The 25,505-nt window shown below is 45.2% G+C and overlaps 1 protein-coding gene across 1 annotated transcript; it reads right to left on the bottom strand.

Annotated features, from left to right (window-relative positions):
* Positions 1-1,760: 1,760 nt before the first annotated feature.
* LOC104523381 (sodium/potassium-transporting ATPase subunit alpha-1) lies at positions 1,761-21,510 on the bottom strand. Its single transcript, XM_010165932.2, has 22 exons — positions 21,397-21,510; positions 20,062-20,121; positions 18,852-19,055; positions 18,383-18,496; positions 17,720-17,854; positions 17,405-17,522; positions 16,176-16,444; positions 14,946-15,144; positions 13,435-13,544; positions 11,861-11,995; positions 11,118-11,310; positions 10,446-10,621; positions 9,556-9,692; positions 7,536-7,686; positions 6,835-7,003; positions 6,061-6,215; positions 5,583-5,706; positions 4,678-4,823; positions 4,420-4,550; positions 3,753-3,854; positions 2,537-2,628; positions 1,761-2,100 (listed from the first exon to the last, which is right to left on the bottom strand). The coding sequence occupies exons 1-22, from the start codon at positions 21,424-21,426 to the stop codon at positions 2,072-2,074; spliced, it is 2,979 nt and encodes a 992-aa protein (XP_010164234.1). The 5' UTR covers positions 21,427-21,510; the 3' UTR covers positions 1,761-2,071.
* Between the last annotated feature and the right edge of the window lie 3,995 nt (positions 21,511-25,505).

The following is a 25,505-nucleotide window of genomic DNA, read 5'->3' on the forward strand; positions in this document are numbered from 1 at the left end:
AGCAGCAAACATAGCCAAGAAGCATGCCTGCAAGACGTGGCTTGGACCGGGCTGCAAAGGAGCCTCAGTTCCACTACAGTACAACAGACAGTACAGTACTACAGACAGCCTAGCGAGGAACCACATGAGCTCACAGGGTGTGGGTTCAGCTCTGGCGCAGGGGCTCAGAGGTATGGGACCCCCATCCTCTCAGCTCAACAAGACCATCAGCAACCTGACCATGTTTTGAAAGTGGCTGCACGTTGAGTGGGCAGCTGGACCTTCAGGGGCCCTTCCTCACCTACATCTATATTCTAGCAAGAGGCTCATGGCCAATGCTGTTCAAAGCTGAAATGCCATGAAGAAGAAAAACAGGTTCCTCCCCCTGCCTGCATCAGACAAAGCAACACCGATTTTGCAACCTCATTGCAGTGGGACTCTGAGGAAGTCTCAGGCACTAATCAAAAAGTTCAAGCAAGTATCTTTTCCGCATCATTGCTCCGTCATCATCAGATCCCGTAAAGTTCATCCCACCTTCTTCCTTCCTCCCTCCCTTAGTGCAACTTCTCATCTCCCCTTCCCAGCTAGGATCACCTCCAGCCCAGTTGCATCAATTCAGCTGTCAGCATGGGCAGACTCCAACACTTGGAAGACTTTTATTTTTTTTTTTTTTAAATAATCTCCAACTGAGAATTCCACATTAGAGTGCCCAAGACAAGTTAAAACAGTTGCCATTTTTTCCCCTCCCTAGCGCTCTTTGCGATTGTTCAGTACATGAGAGAAGTGACCTGGCTTTAAAATAACACCTTAAAAAAGAATTAATGAGGAAGGAGGGATGACAACATGGAGTTTTAGCTGCAGATCCTTTCAGTGCTGTGGTTTAGCGATCCTTTGCAGAGGTAGACACATATCTAAAAGGGGTACAGACCAGCAGTTCGGGAATAGGGCCAAGGGCCTGAAGCATCTCCAGGTGGCTTTAGCACAACAGGACTATGAGCATGAAGTTAGGACTTCGTGGTGACTGCCCACATACAAAAGGCCAGTTCTCCCACCAAGTTCTCACAAGCGAATCATACAAGCATTAAGCAGTAAATCAAAACATATGGAAAATGGCTAGATATTCAGAGGGAAGCAGCATGGATCACTTCAGCCCACAGAGCCAACTTGGAGCCCAGACAACAGTGATGCTTTCCTCAGAAGTGGAAGATCCTGCATCCATGATCAGTTTCTGCCCTTTTTCCACAGCAGGCACAAGCCAGTATCAGGATGGGGCAAGTGCCACACTGGAACAAGTGTCTGCATGCACAGAGGGCACTAAGAAACACTACCCCTTGCTTGGCAAAGCAAGCAGGAAAATCAGTGTCAGAATTTTGAGAACAAGGCTGCATGGATCCAAGTGCCATTCCGTGGAAGCCTGTTCTCATTCACAACATCTTAAAAGAGACCAGAGCAGACATCAAGCCACCAGCTCTTCTCTCCACCCAATGCTACATTTGCAAAAGTAGCCAAGATGCATAGTTAGAGGCCAGCAAGCTTCCTGAGCTTTAGGTTTTGAAATGCAAGCGCTTGCAAACAGTTTGTCACTGTAGGCACTGAGCTCAAGTGGGTTACAACAGTAAAAACTGCATATGCTGTTGTTTCTGGGTGAAGCAGCTCTGCTTCCCTGCTACAAAAATGGGAAGCCAGGGGCTAATCCATGCTGTCACCACCACACCCTAAGCAGGGAGGGGAGGTTGCCCTGAACCAGTTTGTCTTGAGAAAGACATCCACCTAAGGCCATGTGGAGGCATTCTCTTATAATCCATCTTTATTGGTAAAAATCCACATATAAAATCTTCATTTTCCTTTACAAAAACAAAAAGGCACATAAAACTACTCAAACTCTCATCCCCATGGACTGATGCTCAGACACTCCCCCCACCCCAACCTTCCCCTTGCTTTCTCCTCCAGTCCATGTTTCTTCATGTTTCCTTTAGTTTCAAGCTCACTCCTGCCCAGGCACAGTTCTGCGCTTGCAAAGATGAAGTACACACACAGGGGAGATGGTGGAGAGGTGGCATGGGCTGTGCGTGGAATGTTTTACAGGCGCTTTTTAGTAGTAGGTCTCTTTTTCCACCCAACCTAAAGGAAAAGGAGAGAGAAAACAGAGTTAGCCTTAAGGCAAACCAAGTATGAGGTTCATGAGAAAACTTGCACTGTAGCACCTGAACTGGTAAGTGACCATCACAATGGAAAAATCTTGCCAAACTGTTGCTGTGCTGCAGCTTTCAGGCCCAGTTCCAGCTTTCTGGATCTACCCAAGCATTAATCAGTCTCTCCCATCTATTTCAGTGCAATGGTACTTTCATATACTGCAGGAGAATGCAGGAAGAGGGACAGAGAAAGTCCTTAATTTGAACTAACTGCACTATCAACACTGAGAAAGGAAAATATAGCAAAACACACTCCTGCATACTGCTCAGCACTGGGGGTCCCTCAACATTGTCAGAGCTTCTACAGAGCTCAGCAGCATGGAGAGGTGGGGAAGGAAACACACAGATCAGCAATATATTCTTACCACCAGGGTTGCGTCTGATAATGAGCTTTCTGACTTCATCATACAGGAATATGAGGAGGGAGTATGGGAAAGCACAGAACCACCAGGTCGGCCTGTTTGGGAGAGGAGACAGTGAGAACACATGCAGCAGAGATGCTCTTTGCATAGCAGAGCTCTGACTTGAAGGCACAGAAGAGTGCAGGAAGGCTGGCATGTCCCAGCTTGCCAGTGCACCAGCTCTCACAAGGCTGTGGTTCAGCTGAGAATCTCCAAGCCAAGAATTACCACCAAGTATTTCTGCTGCAATAGGTTAATCCATTTTGGATATTAATTGCAATGCAGGATGTGTCATAGCACCTTTGTTCCTCTCTGTACCAGCACCTCCCCATCTATTAATCTAGCAACATTTCCTCTAAGTACATATAACCTTTGTGCCCACAGCCTTCCTTGCTTGAACAGCGTTGCTTTCCCTTATGATTTACACGTGCTAACATCCAGCAGCTGCAGGCATTGGGCAGAGGCCAGCTTTCTTGTTAGAAAATGCTCACAGTTCAGCACCAAACTCCAGACAACACTTCTGAATGGAACACAAGTTGTACCAGGATTTTTTTTGCCATGAAAATTTTATGGCACTTAAGCCGGAGGGCTGTTCGAAGTTTGAGACTGAACCCTGCCATGAAATGTTGCAAGGCTGTTGAGCAATGCTTAAGATGTTGGCACCCTCTCAGCTGTTAGGAAAGTTACTATGCACCAACTGGCCAACTGCACCTAAGTAGCATCTTTCAAAAGACTTTACTACTTGTGCTATTTCTGTGGAAGGTAGAAAAAGGCACAAGATATCACCACCAGTTCTTTAATAAAGAAGAATCACCTGGCCTGTGGTTTAGAGCAATTCCATTGGCTTTCTTTGGAGGTGCAGTCCCTTACCCATAAAAATACCCTATGCAAGTACAGAAGCAGCTGTGCCACAGCACACTGGTACAACTGAAGTTGTGCTGCTAACTTTTAGTGGGGCACTGAACTGCAGGCTCCCCATAAACATTCTATAAGCAGTAAAGAAAACCTCTGGTGTGTGACAATACAGCAAAGGATCACTCACACCCTCTGGCCTGAGTTCTTCTGGGTTAAGTCTACGTTTCATGCTCCACAAGCTCACAACTACTTCTATTGATCTCTCCGCCCAAGCACTATTGTTCTGCGGTACAGACTGCTGCACAAAAAGCATGACACAACTTACTTGAGGGGGTACATCCTTAGAGCAACATCCATCCCAGGGCAGTAGGAGAGGAAGGCAGCCAGAGCAGTCTCCTCAAAGAGACCAAATATTAAGATCTTGTTCCTAGCAAAAAACAGGAGAGCAGTCAGGGACAAAGTGCTTTCACAGATGACATCCTAAAAAAACACTGAGTTGCCACATAGTAGTGAATGGTCTAGTCCAGAAGTCCATCAGGTGGGGACTATCAGGCCATCCAAGCCGATGGCACAGTTGCCACAAGGGTCTTTTATGTCTTTAGGGAGAGGTATTCCAGTTCACAACTAAGTCAACCAGCAACTGCTTTCATCACAAATTCAGAATGATGCTGGGGTTCACGTCACCAGATCTCTCGATACATCAGCTGCCCTGCTGCTGCACAAGGCTGTGTGCCAGAGTGTGTCACTGTCCTTTGAGATGGGCCAGCTCCCACAGATCACACCAGCAGAAGTCAGCATTTCACTTTGTCTCAGCCTGACAACCATAGCAGGTACTACAAGAGAGAGCACCCAGTCCCTCTTATCCAAGGCATCAGACTGTTCAAGACTTATGCCAAGATGCCCAGACACTGTTGGGATGAAAAGCTAGAATGTCATGTGCTGGAATATATAGGGAGTCCAATTCTAAATCCTCCACACCCACCCTGACTTACTTCATTCCCTGCTGGAAGACAGAGTTTCTTCGGGTCTTACAAATGATCAAGTCTGCCCACTGCACAACCACAATGCTGACAAAGAAGGCTGTATGGCAAGTGAACTCCACTATTTTCCTCTGTTCGTAAGTCTAGAAGCAGACAAGGCAGAGAGCATTTGTTCAGACGTGCTGCTTTTACTCTCTGGTGCTCACACAAAGTTCAGGAGGCAACTAATATTGTGGCTGGCAGCCTCTAAGCTGTGCCCTTAAAACTTACCCATTGCTGCCCATAGCTGTCTTCCACATCATTAACCCATCGGTCATCCCACTGAACTCTGAGCCCTAGCAAGCCAGAAGGCAAGAACCCATTCTCTGCCATGATTACAAAATAGGTGAAGAAACCTCCAAGGGCTTGGATCATACCTAAACAGATAAGAAATGATGATAAAACTGATGAAGCTGCTGTGCAGTGCAATTACAGCAGTTTGCAGGAGACCCCAACCACCTAAAGAATGATTCCTTGTGGGGCTCAGTCTCCCAGGCAGCAGCTACAGGAGTAGTTCACACTAATATCAAACTCAGCTGCAACCCTTTTGCTGAGCGGCTTCTGCTCCCAACTTTGTACAGAGTTACTTCTATTCTGCCCTGTGCTGCGATGGCATAGTACTCAAGGACACAAGATAAAACTCCCTTTGTATTCTCATTAAGCCTTGCCCACCCCCAACCCTTGCAAAATACAGTCAAGAAGGTTCCCAAGGTCTGCTGCAATTAAGCATGAGCTCCCGTCCAGTGGACTGGGCACATCTCTGTAGCTGCCTTTAATCAAGGCTCCTAATACTGTGTGTTTAGGGATACGCTGGAGAGAATCTTTTACTTCTAATTAAACTAACAATGGGATCTATGTTCTTGCTGAGCAAGTCTGAACCAGAGGAGAGCTGGTTGCCAGCCAGTTCCTTTACAGCGCTATGCAATTAAACAAAATTACTGTGAAAGCGATTCAATGGATCAAGCTGCACAAGCCACCGCTATGTGCCGTGGGGGTAGAATCCTGGGAAGTTCTTAACAGCCTGAGGTTCTGGTTTACACAACCAGGATAAGCAGAACAGTCACTGACTGAGGATGGTATATAAGCCCCACTACCACCGAGTTCAAACCAGTGCCAGAGAAAACAGCCCAGCTTACCAATCTGCCCATAGGCCATGCTGATCAGCCGCTCATTTACCAGCTTGTCTGTTTTGGGATTTCTGGGCTGCCTCTTCATGATGTCACTCTCTGCTTGCTCGTATGCCAGGGAGATAGCAGGGACCTTTGGAGGTGGAAGGACTGCAGTTAGAACTATTTCAGTTTTCCACTGTACATAGCTTTCCCTGCCCCATGTTTTCAGCCTGAGAAACAGCACTGCCCAAAAGCCCTAACTGTAGTATTTGGGAAGGACCTTACCCTCTCATCCCCAGTTTGTCCTTACATGGAACTGAAGGATGCTCGTACTCGGAGAGCCACAAGACAGGGACCATGGATTACAGGAGTATCAAATGGTCACTTATTTTAAAATCAGAACACTAGAGAAAGCTGTATTTAAGCATTTTCCTTCCACCTGTCCTTTCTTTAGGCTACCTAAGTACACCCACATTTCTTCTTGAGACAAAAGAAAGACATTCACCATGTCAGTGCCCAAGTCAATGCAGAGGATGGTGACTGTTCCCAGGGGAAGGGGTATGTTCGCAATGATGAAGATCAGGAACGGTGTGATTTCAGGAATGTTACTGGTCAAGGTGTAAGCAATAGACTTCTTCAGGTTATCAAAGATCAGACGCCCTGGGGCACAAAAGAGAGAAAAACTTAACTCTCACTTATCAGCAGAAGGCAGCCAAGTAGCTTATAGACAGCTTCAGTGGTAACACTGAGAGGCAAAATGCCAGTGCAGCAAATCGAAGAGTTCTCTTGCACGTAGGGGTGAGACTGTGCTCCAGGTGCAGCACCACCTATACAGTAATATTTTTGGTCACAGCAACTGGAGTTCACTACATACAGCAGCAGGATACTAAGCCCTGGTTTCTGAAGATCATCAAGAACCCCTGGAGGTACCCTCTGTTCTGCTCCTGTTTGAGAGCTATTCCTCCATCAGGGAGTAAAATGTGTCAGACTCAGCTGGCAAAGATGACTGTAGGGTCAGTGTTAGGCAAAAGGACAAAGTAGCTTTTGTTACTCAGCTGCTTCCTACTGTTACCCATCCCAAAGGGTCATGCTGGTCCCCATGGAGAGGGAGAAGACTTTAAAGGGAGGAGGAAAGTACTACCTTCCCTGAGAACACTTGCCACAAGACAAGCTCAAATAAAGCAGAGCCCTCCACACACCTCTGTTTCAGAGGGAATCAGTAAGCAACACTGCTGAAGCATGCCACTTCACCACCACTGCATGCAAGTTATAAACTCACCTTCTTCAACCCCAGTGACAATGGAGGCAAAGTTATCATCCAGTAGAATCATGTCAGCTGCCTGCTTGGAGACGTCTGAGCCAGCAATACCCATAGCAACACCAATGTCAGCCTTCTTCAGGGCTGGGGAATCATTCACACCGTCACCTGTGACTGCTACAATGGCACCCTGGTCACAAAGAGAAGGGCAGAAAGACCAAAATGATCATATAAGATGTTTTGAGTAGAAAAGCTTTTCTCCTATCGTTCAGGAGATGAAGCATAAAAACTATTTAACTTGGCTGTAAAGAGACCTCAGTTTCTCCTTCCCTGTCCTCCACTCACCCCTTTTCTCATTCTGATCAGGTTTATTAGAGAACTATGCTGCTCTCTCCAAAGGAGATGTTGGACCATAACAAAAAACAAAACCAAAACAAACCCATGTTGAATCCTCTCCTCCCAAGGACCTCCAGAGTATTTAGGAATCAAGTGTGTTAAACATCCTAGGATCAGAAGAAAGCCTCAGTACAAACTGAAGAAGTTCTCCTGCAAGACTCATATTTATGTATTGTAGAGGGGTCTGACAGACAGAGATCTAGTCTGGCCCTTCACCTGAGGGCAGCGAGTGGCTCTGCCACTTCAGAAGGCAGCACTAGTTGGCAGTTTGTATATATGTCTGGGGATTTCTCCAATATGAAATCCTTGGACTCCCTTCTCTTTACCTGTCGCTGACAGCCTTCCACAATTATAAGCTTCTGCTGAGGAGATGTCCTGGCAAAGACAATTTCTGTATGGTGAATCAGGATGTCATCCAGTTGCTCACTAGTCATATCCTTCAAATCTGAGCCATGAACAACACAAGCTTTGGCATCCCTGCAATCAAGAGACAACATCATGTTTTACTTCACAAGTTAAATCAAGTTTCTCATTAGCTGTATTTGCCCCATAAAACTATGGCTCTTCAGTGCTCTAGTTCAAGACCAGCTCCTGCTGTGACTAAATACTACTCCAGGCAGCCTCTGCACAGAAGTTTGATGCTCCAAGTTTAAAAGGTAGGTGGGGAACACAAAGAAAAAGACAAGACAGCACCAAGCAACAGACAAAAAGCCCCATGAGCAGACCAATTCTTTCTATGGCTTTTTGAAATGCATCAAGGCAAAGACTAGTTGTTTCCACACCTCTTGACCTCTCTGCAAGAAAGGAGCCCCTGGCTCATGCAGTGAGCTTCCAACATCACCAAGAGATGCTGAAGCCTTCTGCAGGCAATCCTTTTTGCAAGAGACTGATGATCTACACGTGGCTCTTCACAGAAAGAGCCCACACTATGCCCGTTCAGACTATTTCACACTCTTCAGCAACAAAAGCATGCAATGTTATATTTAGACTGGTTTGGTACCCTGCATGCTACAGCAAAATACCACCTCTCTAACCCAGCATACCATCCCTTATAGGTCTAGAAGACTATCCATGCAGCTCATGACATCACCCAGTTTAGACAGGGGAATTCCTTCCCACCCTTACAGCAAGCTCCTGACCTGCTCAGTCACATAGCTGATCCCCAGCCTGCATTGCTAGCTTGTGAAGTTACCCTTAACAATCAACACCCACCCCACCCCCCCCAAAAAGAAAGAAACTAATTCAGCCACAATACTCATCTTCCCCAAGCAATTTCATTCCACAGGGTGTCTCTATTCACAGTTCATAAGCGACATGGCTACCCTCCAGCCCAAACACAGGCTGCGTCAAGCTAAGCAGTGCAGACAGCCCAGCCATTCTGCAAACAGGCCGCTTACGCCAAAGCACGATTTCTGAGGATGCCTCAGCACTACGCTAGGCTATGAAGGTAAACCTTAACCCCTAAGAGGAAGGAAGTCCATTTTCACATTTATTCTGCTTATAGCTACTGACTAGTACCAATTCCTCTACCCAGCCAAGTCCTGCTCCCTTTGCCCACCTGCAATCAGACCCAGGAGAGAGTTTGAAGGCAAAAGAGATGGAACTGGGCTTCGAGAAATCAAGCTTACAGGTGGTGTTTCAGCTCTTTTCTCTAAAGAGTATAAAACAGTTGAACAGACTTTACTTTCAGTAGCCCATTCAGTCTGGATTGTGACCAACAAACTAGGCATTTTCTTTTACCAGAATTTTCCCATGAACCTGTAAGTTATCTTACTAAATAAGCTTGACTAAGTATATGTTTGGGGGCAAAACTAAACTTAGCCTCTATTCAAAGATCTGGAATCACAGGAGTATGCAGTTTCAGGCCCTGCAGCAGCATTGCTCAAAACAGTCCCCAAACAGCCACCTCCCTCCCCTGTGCCACTTCAGAGACTTTTCCTGCCTGCTACACTGGGCCAGTACATGGTGCTTGTGCAGTGACAAGAACCAGGCAGGGCAAATACTCAGCTCAGGGGGAAAAAGTTAACCCCCAAAAGACTCCAGCCAGCTGTTGATCTTTCCCTCAGTGTGGGGACAGACCATCAGGACAGCCAGCTGTGGGGCAGAGAAAGGACAGAAGGAACTGCATGAGTTTTCTCCTAACTACTGCCCACGTACAAGAGACATGCACATCAAAGACAGCTTTGTGCATTCTTCACATAACTCATGATACACACTGAGGAGCCACAACATGCTGAGCTAAGCAGATGCCAAGCTTTTCATGTCTAGGGATTGATTATCCAAGGCAAGGAGAGAGGCAAACGATTAATTCTTTGAATGGCTCTGCCTTTCCCCACCAGTCAGTACCTAGGGTTGACCTGGCTGACAGGAATGTTGAGTCGAGCAGCAATATCTTCTACGGTTTCATTGCCCTCCGAGATGATGCCGACACCCTTGGCAATGGCTTTGGCTGTGATCGGATGGTCTCCAGTAACCATGATAACCTGAAATGCAAACAGACTGCTGTGAAGCCTTGCCTGTACTGCAGAGCAACACTAACCAAAAGGCAGGGTCCCTTGAGACTTGATGAGGAAAAACTTCTTTACTGTGAGGGTGCCAGAGCACTGGAGCAGGCTGCCCAGAGAGACTGCAGAGTCTCCATCTCTGGAGACATTCAAAACCCGCCTGGATGCAGCCCTGTGCAACCTGCTCTAGATGTACCTGCTTTGGCAGGGGGGTTGGACTGGATGATCTCCAGAGGTTCCTTCCAACCCCTACCATTCTATGATGATGTGAAAAGGCCACATGGCCTTTGTTGTACTAGCAAGCCCTGGCACAGAGCAAGCCTGAGGTACAAGCAGTAACTTGTTACCGGTATGCAAGGGATTGAGGGGGATGGAAGAAGAAAATTGATAATCTTGAGTCCAAAGATCCAGTTTCATTTCCAGTCTGTGCTTCACTATCATCTCAGTCTGTACTGTGGGACATGCAGAACACACCTGAGCCAAATCCCATGCTTTGGAATACCATGTCCTCAGCACCTGCCAGCACCCTGCCAGCCTGGAGTCTAACTGATTTTTCAGTCTATTAACATACAATCATTCATTAACTCGGAAATGAAGCCTGAAGTAGTACTAGTTAAATCCTGATCAATAGTTCTCTTCACTCACTCACATTACAGCACCACAGAGAGTAAAAGAAGTCCCTTATAACCACAGGTATAGAGCAAGGTGATTTTCAAGCCAGGAATAAACTACCTTGATCCCAGCACTTCTGCATTTGCCAACAGCATCTGGCACAGCAGCACGAGGAGGGTCAATCATAGACATCAGTCCTACGAAGCAGAGTTTGTCTACAGGGAAGTTCACTTCATCTGTATCAAACTGGAAGCCTTCAGGGAACTGATCGTCAGGCAGAGCCAAGTGACAGAATCCTGTAACACATCAAACCCATGTTTACTCTGTTCCTACATAACAGAGGGTAGAAAGACCAAACGCTTATTGCTTCTGCAAACAGCTACACAAGAATAACCAGGCAGTGTCAGAGGTTTAGCCAGGGCTCTTGAGGCAGGAGTCACACTAATTCTGATAATTAACACCAGCTGCTAGGTGGCTAGACACAGCTTGGTTCACATGCAGTGGAACAAATCTAATACCACGTGGTCCCATGGAGACTGAAGGTCCCAAATGCTTTGCTTCGTTTTGATCTAGGTGACCCAGCTGATGGGCAAGATGAGTCCCTGCAGGCTGCCCTTTAGATTAAAGGCTAAAGGCAGGACTGTTCCTACATGAATTGCTGAAGTGACCTTGACTCAACACTATGGTTACACTGCAGGAACAGAGTACAACCCTCCACTTAATCTGTGGGGACTCTGCACAGGAGCACAAGGCACAAATCTTTTCCAGTTTATTAAGGCTGCTTTTCCTTACCTAACACTCTCTCCCCAAGGCCTCCCAATTCAAGATAGGCATTCTGAAAAGCATCTTTCATTTCCTCATCCAGTGGTTGCTCTTTGCCATGAATAAGAATGCTGCTGCAGCGATCCAAGATCCTCTCTGGAGCTCCCTTCATCACCAGCAAGTAACGGGATTCTGATGGATTTGCATTTTTGTGGATAGAGAGCTAGGGTGGAAGAAATGATACTGATTTATAGACTCGTACTGTGAGGGTCACAAGTAATCACCACCACTCAGTGTTTTGTGACTACAGTAGCTCAGGACAGTTATATTATGCTCTAGTTTTCATTTACTCACACTTTAAAGAAATTCACAAACTAAGGAATTACTACATATTCTTTAACATTAACATACAACCACAGATGTTGCAATGGCCTTTTTTTGTATCCAAATTCCACTTAAGGTCATTTCCCAGCAGTTAATTTCTATTCCCAGACTCGAGTTCTTCCATTCTCTGTGCACTGCTGCTACACAGGCAGGAAGCACGTTTCATCACTTCTCAGCAGCTGGCACCTTAGTGTCAAGGCAGCTCCAGAAGCTTTTACATAGCGTAACTAAGTAGGATCTGTTAACTTAAATTTATAGTTTTGAGCAGTCTACAAGCAAGCAATGGCTACACAAGATTTTAGCACCAAAATAAGTTCTGAGGCACACTGTGTGCAAATTTACTTAACTGCTTCACACAGTGGCTCTCCCTCAAGAGGGCACATGCTTACCTGATACTTGTTGGTAGAGTTAAATGGTATTTCCACCACTTTGGGATACCTTTCTCTCATCTCCTTGACAGAACCACAGCACAGTTCAATACATTTCAGAAGTGCAGACTCAGAGGCATCTCCTGCCACTGCTCTCTGAAGAAAGAGACAACTATTAAAGTAGACATTCCAGTGGACTCATTACAGAAGATCACATTATTTAAAAAAAAAGAAAAATAAAGAAAAAAGAAAAAGGTGTATCCATCTCAGCCCAGTCCCAGCTTCTACATAACATGACATGACAGCAAAGAATAATTTTAGAGTAAATTCTATTATCTTGTACTGAAAAATACTGCATTTCAGAACGCTGGGCCTCCCAGCCTGAGAGAGCAGCAGTCTTCTGGTGCCAAAGTCAAGAAGCCCTTTTAAAGGGCAGAGAAAGTCAGATAACCAGGCGCAGTCAGAGAGAGTACTGGTAGGGAACTTTGAGAAGAACTGCTCTAAATTGCCTGCCGTAAAGAACAGCAAACATGAGATGAAGACTGATGACATGCACACAGAAACACCTGCATGTGCTCTCCCATCTCAATAGAAGATCATCTTATCAAGCCTCTGGCAGAGATTTAATCTGCCCATGCTCCCTCCCCTGTAAGGTTAGCACTGGCAGATACTGTCAATAGGGATTCTCAGCCCCGGAGATCCTGCTTGAGTTTCCTTTGCTGCAATTTAAACCAGATATTTCTTGTCCTTCTGGTCTCTTTGTTCATGAGAGGATTTCTTTCCCCCCCCCATTTTTGTAATGCTTTTTTTTGTATAAAAACTCTTCAAAACTCCCCTCTCCCAAGTCTTCCTTAGATGGGAAGAAATCCAGCTCTTTATCTTAGGTCTAAAAAACATGACCTGAAGTTCCAGTCAGAGAAGCACTAGGGAAAAATAGTTTGTTCCATCATTTCTATTACCACAGCATCAGAACACCCTTGGGAAGAAGTCTACTAAGCAACATGACTAACATTTGACAGATTATAAGCACTGTACAGTTAATTTCAGCCCTGGCTGGGTCACAGTTCAAAACCAGGAATCTGAATTGATATTATGCTGGTATTTGCACCAGCACTGAACCAGCAAAAGCTTAAAAAGCCAAGACTTGACAGTGAGAACACACTGGCTAAAGAAAAACAGTCTCCCACGATTGCTGCTCCCCCAGCTCTGGTGTCATCTTCTCCCAGCTCCCAGAACCAGGTGTTTGTAGTTTTTAAGTGTACAAATGCCAGAGATAGTGATTCTTGGAACAGCCAGACATTGAGAAATGCCTAGGGAAGCTTTCTGGTCTTTCCTAGTCCTGTCTGAAGTATCCTGACCTCCCAAACAGACTAGTTGCTAGTGGATGGCAGGGAGTCTGCTGTGGGAAATGTCTTTCCAGTCCCATCTCCTCAGCCCATAGCACATCATCTTTAAGAGTGCTAGACTGCAGAAAAGATTAAAAGTGGCAGATACCTCTACTCTGCAGGTTCTTGTGACCCACAGGACACAATCTCACTACCATGAAGGGAGGGTGGTGGTGGGGAACAGGGCACATGTTTCTTTTAGGAACTCACCTTAAGAATTGGTACATTTTCCTGGTTGGCCTGAAACACAGCACGGTTGCAGAGACCTGCAACTCTGGACAAAGCACTCCAAGTAGCTGAGCTCTTGTCAAAGGAAGCACCTGAAAGCAGAGGAAGAATCTCAAAAAGTGCCCCCCAAAAGAAATCACAAACCCCAAATCCCACAGGCCTAAGTGCAAGAAGCCTTTACTTCAGAAACAGAAAACAGTTAGAGCCTGTTAGTACACTATCTCTCTTCCAATCCTCCTCCCTTCCCAGGTACTTGATAAGCAGCTGATTATTTTAAGACCTGAGGGTAACAGTAACAGCTGTATCCAGCAGCAGCAGAGGCCGTGCTGACAAAGCCAAGGAATTCTGCACAGATAGCATTCTTTCAAATGGGCTTGAGTAAGGGATGTCGGGTTCCACCTCCAAGTTGTCTCACTTTATCCATCACCCAGGAACTGGATTAAATAGCTCCCAAAGGAACCATGCTTAAATAAAGATACAGATTCTCCTTTTACATTGGCTTCAAGGGAGATGAACTGAAGAGACAGTTAACTGATAAGCTAATGTACTTTCCATCAAGGGAAACCTTCTACGGTTATTTCCACTAGAGTCAAGCCAACCGCTGCCAGGCCAAAACCGAGTGCTTCCAAGTAACACTTTATTTATAGCTTGTTACTTTGCACTAGTGTTAAAGACCAAGAACAGCAAAGCAGCTTTATTTAAGTGGTTCAGACAGTGGTTTTGGAGTGGCTGGGGACAGGGTGTAACAGCACCACTGAAAAAGTTTACGCTAATAACGTGTTGCAAGCACAACATTTCACAAGATAGGCGATAGCTACAAACTCCTGAATTTGATTATACTAAACAGTTCTGGAGAGGTAAGTACCTCTCTCAACTGTACAGCACACTGAGATTTCAGATTCTTATCAATATCTAGAAGAGACTTCCTGATGAAATCTTACAGTCACATCATTCATTGCTACTGCTCTGCAAACACAACCAGGATGTTCTGGGAAAACCCCTGTTCAAGGGCAGCCACCTAGTTCAACGTGGGAAATTTCAATCTATGTCCAGTCTCAAGTAATTTATTATCAGGGCCAACACCTCTGCTGTCCACACTTGCAGCAAACTTAAGATGGGGCAATTTTATCAGATACATTTTGGCAAAAATTGTCAGGTACTTTGAAGTACAGAACGGCAAATACTTCTACATACAGGACAAACATAAGGGGCTGGACAATCAAGGGCCTCAAATTTCAATGGAGTAATTCTAAGCAAAAGTGGTCTACATGGAGTTTAAGGATTAAACAGAACTGCGGTACAGTGCAAAGCTTTCTGTGTGTCACCTCAAGTCTTTTAATGCTCATTGTATATCATATGTTAGAAGTCCTTCACTGTGAACTTCACTTGGACTGGAGAGCTGGAAACACAGGTTCTTAGAAATACAGGTGTACAGGAAGCCACAGAAAAAGCTATTTTTAAATGAAATGCCTCAAGTGCAGAGACTGTCTTACCACTCTGGTTCTCTGTAGTATCAGCCTCATGAATCTGATTGTCAAACCACATGTGTGCAACCGTCATGCGATTCTGTGTCAGAGTGCCTGTTTTGTCAGAACAGATAGTGGATGTGGAGCCCAGGGTTTCCACAGCTTCCAGGTTCTTCACCAAGCAGTTCTTACGAGCCATACGCTTGGCTGTTAGTGTCAGACATACCTGGAAAGAAGGAAGATGACAGGTTAGATGTGCTTGTGTATTAATACCCTGTGGGCATGGAAGGACAGCCAGTTTCCATGCCCTGCAGTGATTCCCTAACTCCATGCTCAACCTGACAGTGCAAAATAAACAGCAACATTTAGGATCAGCTGCTAGGTTTAAATGACATTTTCCTCATCACAAAACCTCCAGAAAAGGACATGCATGGCTTCAGTCTCCTGCTTCTCAGTGCATTAGGAAGGAAATAACATGCCCTGGACTAACATGTTCATTAAAAGTTGCAGTTCCCTAATCATAAGAAATCTCAAAATAGGTGGAGGCAGGCCACATACAAGAAGGCCCAAAATAGTTCTGGTGATAGGGCTGTGACTTATCACTGGAGTAGGAATTGAGCAGCCCCAGCTACCTTTTTTCACCAGAGGCTCTTATCTTGTTCCAGCTCCCAGCTGTTGATTCCCTGGCTCAGTTGCTGCTCTGCTTCCTAAGGCTGCATGGAAGCCTCTAGCTGTGTCCACCACCCTTTACACAGCTAAGCACACCTAGATACTCACACCATCTCTTTGGGAAACCAAACTTACAAAATACTCTGCCAGGTCCCAGATCAAAAGTGGGACTAGAGTGAAGTTTGCTGGATCCTCTGCCAGCCTTTCAGGGTTGGAGGGGCTGGTGTGCATCTGGGTGTAGAAACCCTCAACAGTTGTAACATGAAGGCCCCTTCCTACCACAGAAAAAGGCAAGATAAGTCCAGAACTCCTAGTCTTGCTCACTGTAGTTCTACGATGCCAAGCCTCTGTGCAGGTCTAGCTTAGGGACCCATCTTCACTAGAAAAATAGCTGCAGAACTTGATGTTGATTTGGGCAACTAGTCTGAGTACATTGAATTTATAAAGCCTAAACTTACACACTCACCACAAAGTATCTTCCACTATTTTAGTATTTAGTTCTGTGGATGCACACTGAGGACAAAGCACTCCACTTCTTTGAGAACCCTCTATGTAACTCATTCAATCTTTTTCCCCAACTTCACTCACCGTGACAGTTGCAAGCAGCCCCTCTGGGACATTGGCAACAATGATTCCAATGAGAAAGATTACAGCCTCCAGCCACGTGTACTCAAGGATGAGTGAAAGGATAAAGAAGGAGACACCCAGGAACACAGCCACTCCAGTGATGAGGTGGATAAAGTGCTCAATCTCTACAGCAATTGGAGTTTTCCCCCCTTCCAGTCCAGAAGCCAGACTGGCAATCCGGCCCATCACAGTGCGATCCCCAGTGCTAATGACAATGCCTCGGGCAGTGCCTAGGAGAAAGACAGCTTTTAGAAAACAAAAGACTCTTCCCATAACACACCAAACTGAGTTTGTTCAGCCTGTCCTAGAGTTTAGCAAGCTTTGCTCCAGATAATGAAGGTAGACATTCCAATGGCTAGGATCTCCCACCACAGCTTTCTTCACTCTCTAGCAGCATGAGAATAAATGGAGATAAGTGCTGCATAGGATCCTCCTGTGACTACTCAAGCTGTACACCCTCTCCCTTCCACCCCAGGCAGTTAAGTGCCAATTGCAGGGATTAAAGGAAATCAAGAAGTAGACAGTGTCCTCTTCCCTCCTCTAAGGGGAGGCCCATTTTCTCTCCCTAAGGCTCCTGAGAAAGATCAAGAATATCCTTCAGTTTTGCTGGGTTGGGTTTTTTTGAGGGGTGGGAAAGAACAGGGGACAGTCTGCTGGTGAGAATCTATCAGGAGGGGACACAATGGGAGTCAGGCAGAGTTCTACACCATCACTGAACAGTCACACCTTGGGGGTATAGAAAAGATCCTCCAGGCTTCAGCAGAGAGAGTACAGACCACCATACTCAGAGCTGCAACAGGAAGTTCTGTGAGACATGTCTGAAATTCCTGCTTTCTGCAGCAGCTGTAGTATTTCTGAGAGCCCTGCCTAACCATCTTGGTTCACATTATATTATCTGCACTGTAACACTTCTGCAATAAGGCAGTCATGCTCCAAGACACACCACACAGCTGCTCCTCTACAAGCAGAAAACAAAAAAAACCCAAAACAACAAAAAAAACAATAGTGCTGTGGAGTCATCTTTGCCCACTGATAAGGAAAACCTTTCCTGGGAACTTCCAGCCTGTTCTTGCATGGTAGGAGTGGGCTACCAACTAACAGGCTAAACTCACAGGCTGCTTGCGTTGCTGACCTGTGCAGTTCAGTCCCTAGCACTGTTAATTGTTTAGGGAAGTAGGAGAGTCACAAACCTTCCACACAGTTGGTGGAAAAGAAGGCAATGTTCCTGGTCTCCAGTGGGTTCTCATTGGAGAAGTCTGGAGACCTGGTCTGAGGCTCTGATTCACCAGTAAGTGAGGAGTTATCCACCTACATGGAAGAGAGTACTTTGTCATATACAAGCAGGCAGATGCCTTCAGCAATAGAAGCAGATAAAACACTAGGCACTCCCCCCACCCTTCTCTTCCACTCCACCACCCATTCACAGCATAGAAGACATTCTTTGAAACCAGACTAATTCATCATCCTTTATAATGAAGTTTTCAGACAGCCTGTTACTGCTGTACCTTGCAACCATGTGCAGATATGATCCGAAGGTCTGCTGGAATTCTGTCACCTCCTTTCACCTCCACTAGATCTCCAACTACAACACCTTCAGCATTTATGCTGATCTTCTCACCATTTCTGACTACAAGAGCTTGCTGAAAGACAGTAAAAAAAACAAATGTCAAAAGCAACTCACAAGAAACAGCTCAAAAGATCCAAGTAATTTAAAATAGTTGTGCTATGGTTCTACAAGGTTTCTATTTATACCAAGATGTTTATCTCCAATATGCATGTTATTTAAGAAAAATAGCTATTTTTGTTTTCTTGATATTAAAGTTCCTTGTTGCCAAGGTGATGGTAAGATTGTTAGGTATGACAGACTGTGAAGGAATCTGAGTTTTAGAGCTTATCACACCATTTACTGAACTCCTCAGACTATCAAGAAAGTGTCCTATGAATGTTAATAAGCTGGTGGAACTTACATGGTGCCAGGAACTGTGCTGGCCTATTAGCCTAGTCAGTTGGACCATAAAGAAGGAGTCTCACAGACCTCTCAAAATGAAAGAGCTAATAATGCACACTAACAGTCAGGCCTTTTGCAACTGAAGACTACGTTTAAAACTGTTACTAATGTTGAGCAAGCTACACCTTGGCAGATCTTGAGGAAATGAGGTATTCCATACCTGAGGCACCATGTTCTTGAAAGACTCCATGATCTTGGAACTTTTTGCTTCTTGGTAATAAGAGAAACAACCAGTAATGATAACCACAGCTGCCAACACAATACCCAGGTACAGCTACAAGAAGCAGAAAAAGTGAGTCAGAGGAAAATGTGCCTGAAAGGCTTCCAGTTTGCCCAGATAAATTGCTTGGTATTTAAATGCCACATTACAAAGCAAGGAGGTACTTGCAGTCCCTGTACATTTTGTACACAAAGGCCATCCACGAGCTAGTGTTGTTAACACAACACGAGGGAAGTCAGCTGTTCATTTCATTATGTGGAAGCACTCCAAGACATGTTAAGCTCACACACTGAATTTCCAGTGCTTATGGGAAAAGCTTCTGGACTGATTGCTTAGAGGAAGTTAATCTGCTTTGAGCCAAACAGGCTGCTCAGCCTCCCTTTGAGGTAAACCAGACATTTTTACTCACATTATCATTGTTGGGTTCCTCCCCCATCACACTTTGTATGCCGTAAGCCAGAAAACATAGAATAGCACCAATCCACAACAGGAGCGAGAATCCTCCGAAGAGCTGCCGGCAGAACTTTACCCATTCAGGAGTGGTGGGTGGGGGTGTGAGGGCATTGGGGCCGTCACGAGCCAAAATCTCAGCTGCACGTGCAGGAGTCAAACCCTAGAAGAAAGGTTACGTTCATAGGCATTGTGGCAAGACTGACTAGGGAAGGTAGCTCTGAATTTGCTCATGTCCTACCATCAGGAGGTGCTTACAGGTAAGGGAGATCTCCACAGCTGCCCAGGCTCTGCAATACAAGTGCAGGATGTGAAAGCTGAATGCCAAAAAAGGAGCTACAGGACACTGGATGCTCCTTGAGGAGCCTGCAGGCCATGGGGCTACAAACACTGAAGGGCAGGACAAGAAGGCAACAGCAGCAGACTTTGAGCTCTGAGGAACAGCCCAGTGCAATCCATCATATCAAATGATGGAACAAGTGAAAGCTGGGGGCCATAAACGTGATGACACTTTGGACTGGCCTTCCAGGAAGTTCAGCTTTCAGAAGCCAAGGTCTTTAACAGAAATATGCAAGTCTCTGTGCTGTTATAGAATAAGAGAAGACTTGTTGCTCTATGCAATCATGCAAAAAATGCATTAAGCAAAGCAAATAAGAGCAAAGGTGCAAAACCATTGCAGTGCTTCTGCACTGGACTTTGAGGTCAGCTAGGACATTTGCACACCTCTTAGTATAAAAGGGTAAAATTTTAACTGCTACTAGCCATCATTAGGTCTCTGGGTATGTGTTAGCTCACTAGACTACATCTGCAATATAACAAACATTTGCTTTTATTACAAGCTCTTCTGGAAAAAAAATAAATCCAAGAATCAACTTGACCTTGGAACAATTCAGAGGCAGATAACAGTGACTTTGTTAGAAGCAAAGTCACTAAAGTATTGCAGCCAGGCTGTACAGTGGGAGGACGAAGAGAAGTATTTGTGAGCTCAATAGTTCTCCCAAAGCCTGGGAAACTTAATTGGAGGAGGAGAGATTAAAAAAAAAAAAAGAAAAAAAAAAAAAAAGAAAAAGAAAAAACAGACCACCCAGATCTCCCTGTGTGAAATGCTCTGAGCCAACTGTTCCTTTTCAGAGCAGGGCAAGGAGGGAGGGAAAACAAAGTCTACCTACCCGACTCAAGTCTGTTCCATATTTACGATGAAGTTCATCAAGGCTCAGCTTGTGGTCATCCTGAAAGACAAGAAATGGTTGAGGCGGGAAGAGATCACAGTTGCTGCAGGCTGACCAGCAAGAGCTCAGCAATTCCACTCCCCAGCCCAGGTTTCCCATCTGTAACAATGTGGTGAGGTAGCAAGACTGTAGCTCATCTTCTCTGTGAAGACAATCTCATCTCATTCCTCAACTCAAAGCAGTCTCATCTTCAGCATTCTTGCAACTATGTGGGTACAACATGACAGCTTTTTAAACGAACTCTGACTACATCTTGCTGCAGTCTTCAAACCCTCAGCAGATTCCGTGAAGCCTCAAAGCCTCAGTGGGTTTTGTTTTGGGTTTTTTGTTGGTTTTGTTTGTTTGGTTTTGTTGGGTTTTTTTGAGGAAGGGTGAGGAAGGAGGCGAAAGGAAGAGTTGGGAAGGAAGGTAGGAATGTGCAGAAGATTAACCCTGTAATTTCACACATTTTTAAGTAATGCTGTCAGCTTAAGCAGTGTTTCTTCCCCAAAGGAGGCTCCTTTTCACAGCCAGGCTATTTTTCAATTGGATCATGTTGGTGCAGAGCGGTGCCTCATGTAAAAGGTTGTACTGGAGGGAGCAGATGCTTTAAGTTACCCTTGCTACTGAAAACAAAATCTTATCTTGAAGTAAGCTTTAGTATCCTGTCTCCCTCACAGAGGGGCCAAAAACATGAAAGCCCACACTCAAATCCACAGTACAGAAACAAAACCTGCATCATCTTCAAGGAGAGCAGATCTAAGCTGGATGATGCTCATAGGCAGATGTACAAGATCATCCAACATTCACAGATGGGGATGTAAGACACTCCCCGCAGCCTCAAACATAATTAGAAGGAATTATACTGAGGTCAGTCTGAAGAGAGGCCAGCAGTAAAAGGAGCTGTACAGACTCAACTCCTCAGCTGGAATGAAAACAGCAGTCTCACTCACATGACAGCACAATAAAGCCTGCAATGCTGTTATCCAGACAGCGCTTGCCTGGGTGAGGAAATGTAGCTACACTGGCTAACACAGGCAAGCAGAGACTTGGGTTCTGCATCAAGTGCCTTTTAAGAAGTGATGTTTTCAGGGCCTACTGCACTGTCATCTTGATGCTGAAACACTTGCAGCATGTCTGGCTTGGAGACAGAGGGGATGAGAAGAGAGATCAGTGCCTTCAGTCACACCATGCTGACAGCACACCAGTTCTTTTCTCTTCTAGTCACATGAGGCACAGGGCTTTGGGGGTAGTGAACATTCTTAAAGCAGTTCTTTCCATGCCCTACACTCTTACCATCGCAACTTCCTTTTTAAGCTCATCCATATCCCTCTCCTTCTTCCCCTTTTTCTTCTTTGTGCCATGTTCTGATGTAGCAGTGGGCTCATACTTGTCTCTTCCAGCCTGCAAGAGAAGAGACAGTACCATTAGAAACACCTTACAGTCAACCTCTACAGGAGTAGACATGAATTATACACATGAGACTGCCAGGCAGATAAAATTATTACCATTTATTAAAGTTATGCCACTTCAGTAAATTAAAAAAAACCAAACAAACCATGAGCTAGTAAGCAGACAAGTCTGCTCAACAGCATCCCTGATACGTAGATTACAGCCAGGCATTGTGCAAGTCCAGGTAGGAAGAAAGCAAGCTACATACTATTCAGTCAGTTTTGATGCATGAGCTCCAGCTCAAACTGAAAAAGTGATGAAAAGCAGAAGAAACCAACTCCGAGTACATATGTGTGTTCCCTTCAAGGCATTAACTCATCCTCCCCTCTCTCAGCCTTACACATCCTCTGGCAAAGAGCAGCCTATCAACTGAAGATAAATAAGAGGTGGTACCTCTGACTGGTTGAATCTGGGGGATAAGTTCCAACACTTTCATTCTCAGTTTGGCACTTGAGCTGGCTGGTTACGCAACAGAAATCTGCTTTCAATTTATGGCCGTTTGACCAGCAAGAATGGTATACAAAGCAGGAGCACGCTTTCGCAGATTCAGTCTGTGCTTAGCCCTGCTTACACTTCACGGAGCAGATGATTCGCTTAAAGCCTCTTTAGTCAGATGGATTTTCATTCACTTTCATTATGGTTAATTCTACATGAAATCAGGAAGAGATTTAGATCTTGTCATGATGGGGTAAACAACCATCTAAGTACAAACAAATCATGACGTGCATATAAACATCACTTAAAAGACAAAAAAAAAAGTACAGAAGAGTTACAGGCAGAAATAATCCCAAATTGCACGAAGTCTGGGTACCCTGTAAGGTACCAAAAGCAGACACCACCATACAGCCTTACAGTGCAGTTCCTTCATTAAGTACTCCATGTATTTCCAGACTTGCACAAGACTCCAGTAGCAGCTTTTCCCACCCGTCCCTTCTGTGTGGGACCTATTACACCCCTGCCAAGTTTTCTGTGATGAGATTTTCACCTAATAAGATCCCCAAGAAGTATTTTGAGATGAAACAGCAGTTAGTGGCACCAGAGTCAAACCATTAACAAGATTAAGAAAAAGTTTCAAAGGCACTGCCTTGCTCGATCTTTGCCTGAGGACCTCAAATCAGAAACTGGATTCCTGAGAGTGATTTGGACACAGAAACTATCATTAGGATCCAAGAACTGCCCTGTTGGGCAGCAAGCACAGGAGGCTTTATTATTTACTCCAAGAGAAGTAGAAACCAAAACCAAAAGTGAAACTACATTGAAAAATGCAGGGGGGAAAAAAAATATTACTTTTCTAAAAGAAACCATCAGTCACATCTAGACAACAGTTTTTATTGTTCTGAGAAAGCTCTGTGCACAGCACGCTGCAGCCACAGTCATACATTCCACGTGCACAGAAGCCCTCTCTTGCCCTGTTCTGGGAAGGCAGGGTTTGCATCCCCTGTATCCTTGCGTACAGCTACAGAAACAGAACAACAGAAACAGGTTTTTAATAAGCAGAGCAAAGCTGAGTTGTTTGCCTCCCCTCATCCAGGAAAAGGACACAGAGCTACAGACTGTCAGCATTCCTGACATTCTCTTCCCTGCACCTAAACTCCCATTTCACTTCTTAAAAAAGCGAAAGCTACAGAAACTTAGACCAGCGCGGTCCTCGCATTCCAGGTCTGCCCATTCCAGCATCACAAGAATTTGCCAAGGGGCAATTCAGAATAAGTCACTATGAAGCACCTCTCTCCTGCAGTCTCTGAAGGAACCAACTTTGATTTCTGCTACAGTTCTAGCAGACAAGTCCAAACACAGTCCTGCAAAAAAACACATGCTTCTTGATTACTGCTTGAGATGAGAAGTGATTTCCAACAAAGATTAAGGAGCTGCTGTGTTGACTAGCAGTCCATCACCTTCAGCTTCACCCTTGCCCCCCAGAAAAGCTCGGCAAGCTCTTGCAGGTGATCTGAAAACCTCCTGGTTCTTTGAAACTTCTGTGAGAAGTACAGTTACTCAGCTTATCATCAGGGGCAGCCCGAGAATAGAAGAGTGTTTAGCTCTGTGAGCTGCAGAGTGGGCAAACATGAAAAGGCTCACTGCCCTAGTTCAAGCACGATTTGCTTAAAAAAATCTGAACAAAACCCCTAGTGATCAGTTGCAGTCAGGACAAAAAGCAGATAAGAGGTACTCGGTACTTTAAGCACCCAAGTATCTGCTTCTTACTGGAGTCCATCGTAGGGAGGAGCTCAAAGCTCCCCAGCATAAACAAAATAATAATAATAAATAAAGCACAACACTTTCCCTTCTCTTGCATTAGTACCACATCCCACCCTTACAGTAAAAGGTAAGTCAGTAGCACCGGTTTCAGCTCTTGCTTATAGGATCATTTCATGCAGTCTGAAACTCCTGCTCCATCATTCAAACCTGAGCTTGACACATAGTCCAGAGTCAAAGCCCTGCCCCTCTTCTGTGCCTTCAGGGCCACTGCCTCTCTTCTGGCAAGATGAGCCCAACCTTGTCAGCAAAGGCTTGTGCTGGCTGGGCTGCCAGGGGATGAGGGGTTTATCCCACCCCTCAGTGCTGCAGGATTTCCCTGCTCTCCCCTCCTTTTCCTGCCACACAATGAGAAGAAGGCCTATGGTACTCCAGATCCACATCTTACCGAGAATTAATCACATGGCCTGAACACAAAGGAAGGTCTGTCTCATCACAAATGTCACCCGTTTCTTGACTTAGCCCAGGAACTCTGACTCGTCAAAACTGCCACAGAAAAAAAAACAACAAACAAACCAAAAACCAACACAGCTTTTTTTTTTTTTTTTCCATGCAAGATTTATTTTTTTCCATTGGCTTAATCCCAACATTTGTACACACCAGTGTAAGAAGTTTTATACAGCCTCCAGAAAATCCTATTGTCTTTCAGATACAGCTTATGCTTTTCCGCTCTGGACTAATTGAGCCATTCATGGCCAATGTTCTCAACACAAGTCATGATTGACCAGGAAACAGGAGGGCTGCAAATCAGCAGACAAGCTCAGAAGTACCCTATTCTAACATCACCTAATCCAAAAAGAAATGTCAAGTAAGAGCCAAAATAAATTACACAGTCTCTGGAGGCCTGGTCTGTTCTAGTACTTATGTCATTATAATCAACTGTGCAGAGAAAACAGAAAAGTTACTGTCCTGCTGCCTCATGAGACAGTCTTCAGTAAATATATTAACCAGATGAGTCATGACAACGGCCTATGCCTATTGGACTGGGAACACCGCTCCACAGCCCTACGTAATCTTAGCAAGGGATGCAAATGCCTTCTCTGGATCCTTCTTACTCCTTCCCAAGAGCTGTATTCAATCTTCTGTCTTTAATCAAAAGCCTAATCAACTGCATCAGCTGAACAGACTCTCAGCATTTAGGACAGGACAAAGCAGTTTTTACTCAACAGCTAGTAATTGTGAGCAGACTGCTGCATCCCAAGTTATGGAAGGACAAGCTCTCCTCCCATGACCAGGGATCTCAACCTTGCAGGGGTTTTCATCATCAGGGTAAAAATGGGACCATCCACACACCTTAAGTCTTCTCTGGATATTGGGGCAAACATCTCTACTTCTTGTGGAGCTGTGTGAAGACCCAAGTGCAGAGCTGGCTTTCCAAATGCTACCACTGCACAACTGAGCAGCCCTTCCTGGTTTTTCAATGCTGTGCCAGCTATGGAGTGCCATCTCCCACACTTCTTTGCCTGGAATATCAGTGCATCTTTACCATCAATCCAGACACCTCTAGCAGTTGTCAAACACATGAAGATGTGTGGACTGGACACAGTTCACCCCAGGAGGAGCTGGTGCCTTCAGCTATCCCTCAAAAAGGCCTGGGTAAAGCACGACCTTTAACAGCTTTCAGCAGGTCAGGATCCTACTGGGTTGTGGGATTGCAATCCACAGCTACAGACCACTTGCCAGAGACCCTTCATCCC

This window comes from Antrostomus carolinensis, unplaced genomic scaffold, assembly GCF_000700745.2.
Source record: "Antrostomus carolinensis isolate BGI_N321 unplaced genomic scaffold, ASM70074v2 scaffold19104, whole genome shotgun sequence".
NCBI classification, from domain to species: domain Eukaryota; kingdom Metazoa; phylum Chordata; class Aves; order Caprimulgiformes; family Caprimulgidae; genus Antrostomus; species Antrostomus carolinensis.